Raw genomic sequence first — 7,156 nt, forward strand, 5'->3', positions numbered from 1 at the left:
GGTGCTAATTTTATTTATTAAAATTTTATTATCAGGTTCATAACGTTCCACCTTACGTTAGAATTATGAAAGTCAATTTACAAAAAAAGATGTGATGTGTAATGAAAAAATGTGTGATTTCAATGATTCTATGTACAAGACAGCGCTAGAGACCCTCCTTCCCTAACTTAACTTGCGGGAGTCAGTTTATGGCTTTGTATACCAAGACCATTGTTGGGTTCCCCTATGCTCCCTGCGGGCGTAACCTTAACGAAAGTGTACGGGAACTCAGCTTCCCTCTCTCACTTCGTTTCCACTAGTGGGCCCTGAATGAAAAAGACATGTTTCTGTGATGTATATTTGCGTTGCGTGGGTACGAAAAATGTTTGCCTAAATTAATTACTGCCTTTGACTTTGTTTCAATGGTCACTCGATTGATATTAATAAAAATATTCTACTAGTTGGGAATGTATTTTTGAGCTGTGTGCGTTGATTTTCGCTGTAGCAAACTCAATAATTTACATTTCAGATGAGTTGTTTGTGGCTTCTGCGTGTAGAAATTGGTGTTGCAAAGTTATCATAAAAATATGTAATTAAATTTGTTTCTCGTTTTCGAATTAGTATTGTTTCTATCACTGAATAAACTTGACTTTCACTCGATTGATATTTTGCTTCCAATAGTGGGTCCTGAAATGAAAAAGACGTCATGTGACAAGTGCCAAAGGTACAAGATCAAGTATCACCAGCGAACAGATCAGATGACCTTGCCTGAACATTCGAGTACACCCTTTGAGGTAGTCCACATAGACTTTGCGGAGTTGAAGAAGAAGGCTGAGGGCGTTAAGAAAACTCGAGCTTTCCTACTAGCCATAGATCAATGCACTCGCATGGTTGCCACCCGACCGGGTCGCGAGGATACGAACAGTGTAATTGCCCTTCTTGAAAGGGAAATGTTTGCACAGACTAAAGTCATCATTTGCGACAACGGCCCAGCTTTCGCAAGCAAACGCCTCGAGACCTGGTGCCAACAAAGGCGAATCCGTGTTAAGCTCACTGCACCCTATCACCCTGCAGCAAACGGTTTAGCTGAGCGAGCCATACGGGACACCAAGCAGTTTCTTCACCTATATCCAGACTTCCCGCATGGGTGGCGTTCGTGCCTCGAGGCTGCCACACATCATCACAACCGATCTCACAACAAAGGGATTGGTTGCTCCCCTCACTTCGCATTGCATGGGGAGTCACCCCTTCTGGCCGCTGACTCGGAACTCGGGATAGCCGATGACCTCCACCTACGGGAGATGCGGAGCACGCACGAGCAGCAGGGTCACTATAGAAGGTCGATGAAGAAACACTTCGATAGACGACACAACACACGTCTTCCGGACATTCAGGTTGGGGACCTCGTCACTGTGCGGACGGGACTACCTGGCGCCACACAAGCCTTAGTAGGTCCCGTGAAAGTACTCCAGACAGCACACAAGCAGGGCGTCCTGAAAACGATCGCGTATATTCACCCCAGTGGCCACTACCGTCTAGCCACCATCGGCAACGTTTTCGAATACCATCCCAGGAGGCATGGTCAAAACACCCCCGGGCCTATGTAGTGCCCTACATGGAGGAGAACGACGGAGGCGCGTGAGAAGAAATCGTTCTCCAGTTTGGGGGATGCTCTCGGACCGACTGGTTTGGTCTCTTACATCTGTGATGTATATTTGCGTTGCGTGACTACTAAAAATGTTTGCCTAAATTAATTACTGCCTTTGACTTTCTTTCAGATGATCACTCGATTCATATTAATAAAAATATTCTAGTAGTTGGGAATGTATTTTTGAGCTGTGTGCGTTGATTTTCGCTGTAGCAAACACAATAATTTTGCATTTCATATGAGTTGTTTGTGGCTTCTGCGTGTAGAAATTACTGTTGCAAAATTATCATAAGAAATTATGTACTTAAATTTGTTTCTCGTTTTCGAATTAGTATTGTTTCTATCACTGAATAAACTTGACTTTCACTCGATCGATATTTTGTGAGTTGAGAATAATAATAATAATAATAATAATGTTTATTGAGTAAGGTGCCTGCAAACAGCAATGCCTACGCAGCAGTGCACCTGTCAATGACCAAGGCAACGTGAAACGTCTTGTCTAAAAACACTAAAAGATGGATGAAACAAATCGAGTTCATGTGACACAGAATTGAAATACATCTGAATACGCCTTGAGGGAGATCGTCGTGCCAATATATCGTTCACATAAAACAAGGAGTTGCGGCGAACAGCACGTTGTGGTACGTGAAAGTCTAATAGGCTAATTACAGGATCAACATCTAAAAGATTGTGAAGACACTTATACAAAAAAGTGACGTCGCGCTTGTTTCTGTTATGGAGCAAGAAAGACGAAGAGTAGTGTGTTATGCGCTCGTCACCAGGATATCTCGTTGCAGCAATTTTCAAGTAACGTTTAAACACAGAGTTCAAACGCGAGACATTGGTGAGACCGATGCAATTCCATGCAACCGAGCCAAACTCAAGCACAGGCAGTAGGAGAGACTTAAAAAGAGCATGGTAACAATCAGGATCACACAGATCTCTCGTCACTCTGCATATAAGCCCAAGAACACGATACGCCTTCCCAACAATATAATCAATGTGATAATTAAACGAGAGGCGCTGGTCAACCCACACTCCTAGATCCCTAGTGGATGTCACCCTACATAACTCACTGGCGAATAGTTTGTACACGTATGTTATAGAGTTGATCTTGTTCGTAAAAGATAGGACTTTCGTCTTGCCTGAATGTAATTGCAGACCATTTACGGAGCACCACTCAGAGATAGCGTTAATGTCGCCCTGAAGCGAGAGGCAGTCAGATACATTTGATATAGCGGAAAAGAGCTTGAGGTCATCAGCAAATTTCAAAAGTTTTCCCGTAGATACAATGCCGTCGATGTCATTTACAAAAATGCTAAATAACAAAGGCCCAAGGACAGAGCCTTGAGGCACCCCAGAGCTGGCGATGTATTTGTCAGAGAAGGCGCTACCGACTTTAACAGTATTTTGTCTCCCCACAAGGTAACTCAAAAACCACTGTGCAAGTTCCGGACAAATGCCATAGCGTTGAAGCTTTCGTACAAGAAGAGAGTGATTTACCAGGTCAAATGCCTTAGTACAATCGAAATATATACTGTCGACTTGACCTTGACTTTGCAAGTATGGCGCAACATAATCAAGGAAACAAACCAGATTTGTTTCAACAGAGCGGCGCGGTAGAAAACCATGTTGCGAATCATGTAAAAAGCTTTGAAAATACGACAACAAGTATTTGTGCATCACTTTCTCGAATACTTTCGAGAACGATGATAGCAGTGTGATAGGCCTGTAGTTCTCAACCATATCAGATTTCCCACATTTGAAAACTGGAATAACGATTGAACACTTCCAAGGCGACGGAAAGTGGCGCTGCGCTAAAGAAAGGTTGAATATATAAGTGAGCACAGGAGTTAATATGTGGACACAACCCTTAATAATAAAAGGTGGTATGCAATCACTCCCAACCGACTTCCCGGTGGATATCTCCCGTATAGCTAGTTCGACGTCCTCTTCCGAGATCACCGGTGCTGGAAGCACGTCACTTCTTCCGCATGAAAAGTTTGGATCAGGAAAAACACCTTCCTTAAAAACGGTTGAAAAATATTTTGCATAATGAATGCCTAATAGTTGCGTCTGATCTGAAATACATTAAATGCAATGTTTCTCGTTTCGGTTGAGTATTGTTTGCGTCGATAATATTTTCTCGTTTGCTTAGATAATGTTTCTCTAAAACCAGTTTGCACTGACATACAAGTCTATTCTTAGATTTTTTTTGCGTGCTATTGTTTTTTGATAGAATTCTTATTGTGCTCTTGAGAGTCGAATAATTCCAATGTCTATTTGCGATCAATAAAAAATTCGTCTCTGTACACCGATCCTAAGAATATTTCCTTTTGGAGGAAAGAATGTGAAAAAGAGAGAGGATTTCCCCACCCCACAGATTGACAACAGGTTCATCGCTTTGGGCTGTGTAGGTGGAGAGAGTGACCCCGCCGGGCTGCATAGAGGGAGAGAGTGACCCCACCGGGTCTCGAGTCTGGTTGTACTGTGTAAAGCATAGCTGTGCTGCATGTTTGGATAGCTCTGTCAAGGTAATGTTTATAGTGCCTGAGTAGGATGAAAATTCTATATTGTTAGCTCGCAAGGTTGATTTTATGATAGTTCAATTTCAAATTGTAATGTTTGATAGTTTGTTTCGCTATTATTTTCCTGTGTGTTGTTTACATGTTGGCAGATGCATCGTTCAAAGCGCTTCTCTGCTATTCATCCGTGCATGTTTCTTGTTTTGTTAGATTGTTCTTCAACTATTTATCCTTTGTGTCTTGTTTACGTGTTGGATTTTGGCTCTCTATTAGCTGTTGATCTTGTTTCAGTAATATTTTCCTGTCTGTTGTTTACACGTTGGCAGATGCCCCGTTTAGAGTGTTTCTCTGCTATTCAGCGTTCGCTCGGTGCTGTATTAAATTATTCATCATGTGCCGTTCAAAGTGTTCCTCTGCTATTCGTCCGTGCATGTTTATCGTTTTGATAGGTTCTTTTTCAATTATTTTCCTGCATGTGTCTGTTGTTTACCGTTGGTAGATGCACCATTTAGAGTGTTTCTCTGCTATTCATTCGTGCATGTTTCTTGTTTTGTTAGATTGTTCTTGAACTATTGATCCTTTGTGTACCTCTTGTTTACGTGTTGGATTTTGGCTCTCTATTAGCTGTTGATCTTGTTTCAGTAATATTTTCCTGTCTGTTGTTTACACGTTGGCAGATGCGCCGTTCAAAGTGTTTCTCTGCTATTCGTCCGTGCATGTTTATCGTTTTGATAGATTCTTTTTCAATTATTTTCCTGCATGTGTCTGTTGTTTACCGTTGGTAGATGCACCATTTAGAGTGTTTCTCTGCTATTCATTCGTGCATGTTTCTTGTTTTGTTAGATTGTTCTTCAACTATTTATCCTTTGTGTACCTCTTGTTTACGTGTTGGATTTTGGCTCTCTATTAGCTGTTGATCTTGTTTCAGTAATATTTTCCTGTCTGTTGTTTACACGTTGGCAAATGCGCCGTTCAAAGTGTTTCTCTGCTATTCGTCCGTGCATGTTTATCGTTTTGATAGATTCTTTTTCAATTATTTTCCTGCATGTGTCTGTTGTTTACCGTTGGTAGATGCACCATTTAGAGTGTTTCTCTGCTATTCATTCGTGCATGTTTCTTGTTTTGTTAGATTGTTCTTCAACTATTTATCCTTTGTGTATTGTTTACGTGTTGGATTTTGGCTCTCTATTAGCTGTTGATCTTGTTTCAGTAATATTTTCCTGTCTGTTGTTTACACGTTGGCAGATGCGCCGTTTAGAGTGTTTCTCTGCTATTCAGCGTTCGCTCGGTGCTGTATTAAATTATTCATCATGTGCCGTTCAAAGTGTTTCTCTGCTATTCGTCCGTGCATGTTTATCGTTTTGATAGATTCTTTTTCAATTATTTTCCTGCATGTGTCTGTTGTTTACCGTTGGTAGATGCACCATTTAGAGTGTTTCTCTGCTATTCATTCGTGCATGTTTCTTGTTTTGTTAGATTGTTCTTCAACTATTTATCCTTTGTGTACCTCTTGTTTACGTGTTGGATTTTGGCTCTCTATTAGCTGTTGATCTTGTTTCAGTAATATTTTCCTGTCTGTTGTTTACACGTTGGCAGATGCGCCGTTCAAAGTGTTTCTCTGCTATTCGTTCGTGCATGTTTATCGTTTTGATAGATTCTTTTTCAATTATTCTCCTGCATGTGTCTGTTGTTTACCGTTGGTAGATGCACCATTTAGAGTGTTTCTCTGCTATTCATTCGTGCATGTTTCTTGTTTTGTTAGATTGTTCTTCAACTATTTATCCTTTGTGTACCTCTTGTTTACGTGTTGGATTTTGGCTCTCTATTAGCTGTTGATCTTGTTTCAGTAATATTTTCCTGTCTGTTGTTTACACGTTGGCAGATGCGCCGTTCAAAGTGTTTCTCTGCTATTCGTCCGTGCATGTTTATCGTTTTGATAGGTTCTTTTTCAATTATTTTCCTGCATGTGTCTGTTGTTTACCGTTGGTAGATGCACCATTTAGAGTGTTTCTCTGCTATTCATTCGTGCATGTTTCTTGTTTTGTTAGATTGTTCTTGAACTATTGATCCTTTGTGTACCTCTTGTTTACGTGTTGGATTTTGGCTCTCTATTAGCTGTTGATCTTGTTTCAGTAATATTTTCCTGTCTGTTGTTTACACGTTGGCAGATGCGCCGTTCAAAGTGTTTCTCTGCTATTCGTCCGTGCATGTTTATCGTTTTGATAGATTCTTTTTCAATTATTTTCCTGCATGTGTCTGTTGTTTACCGTTGGTAGATGCACCATTTAGAGTGTTTCTCTGCTATTCATTCGTGCATGTTTCTTGTTTTGTTAGATTGTTCTTCAACTATTTATCCTTTGTGTACCTCTTGTTTACGTGTTGGATTTTGGCTCTCTATTAGCTGTTGATCTTGTTTCAGTAATATTTTCCTGTCTGTTGTTTACACGTTGGCAAATGCGCCGTTCAAAGTGTTTCTCTGCTATTCGTCCGTGCATGTTTATCGTTTTGATAGATTCTTTTTCAATTATTTTCCTGCATGTGTCTGTTGTTTACCGTTGGTAGATGCACCATTTAGAGTGTTTCTCTGCTATTCATTCGTGCATGTTTCTTGTTTTGTTAGATTGTTCTTCAACTATTTATCCTTTGTGTCTTGTTTACGTGTTGGATTTTGGCTCTCTATTAGCTGTTGATCTTGTTTCAGTAATATTTTCCTGTCTGTTGTTTACACGTTGGCAGATGCGCCGTTTAGAGTGTTTCTCTGCTATTCAGCGTTCGCTCGGTGCTGTATTAAATTATTCATCATGTGCCGTTCAAAGTGTTTCTCTGCTATTCGTCCGTGCATGTTTATCGTTTTGATAGATTCTTTTTCAATTATTTTCCTGCATGTGTCTGTTGTTTACCGTTGGTAGATGCACCATTTAGAGTGTTTCTCTGCTATTCATTCGTGCATGTTTCTTGTTTTGTTAGATTGTTCTTCAACTATTTATCCTTTGTGTACCTCTTG

At 40.5% G+C, this 7,156-nt stretch overlaps 1 protein-coding gene across 1 annotated transcript; it reads left to right on the top strand.

Annotated features, from left to right (window-relative positions):
- Positions 1 to 671: 671 nt before the first annotated feature.
- LOC135392392 (uncharacterized protein K02A2.6-like) lies at positions 672 to 1,586 on the top strand. The gene has a single exon (XM_064623107.1). It carries the CDS (start codon positions 672 to 674, stop codon positions 1,584 to 1,586), a length of 915 nt encoding a protein of 304 aa, XP_064479177.1.
- Positions 1,587 to 7,156: the final 5,570 nt, after the last annotated feature.

The sequence above is a fragment of the Ornithodoros turicata genome, chromosome 4 (genome assembly GCF_037126465.1).
Source record: "Ornithodoros turicata isolate Travis chromosome 4, ASM3712646v1, whole genome shotgun sequence".
In the NCBI taxonomy this organism is placed as follows: Eukaryota; Metazoa; Arthropoda; class Arachnida; order Ixodida; family Argasidae; genus Ornithodoros; species Ornithodoros turicata.

What these genes read in the sequence shown, in the direction of transcription:
- LOC135392392 (XM_064623107.1), top strand. Translation starts at nt 672, where the DNA reads ATGAAAAAGACGTCATGTGACAAGTGCCAAAGGTACAAGATCAAGTAT.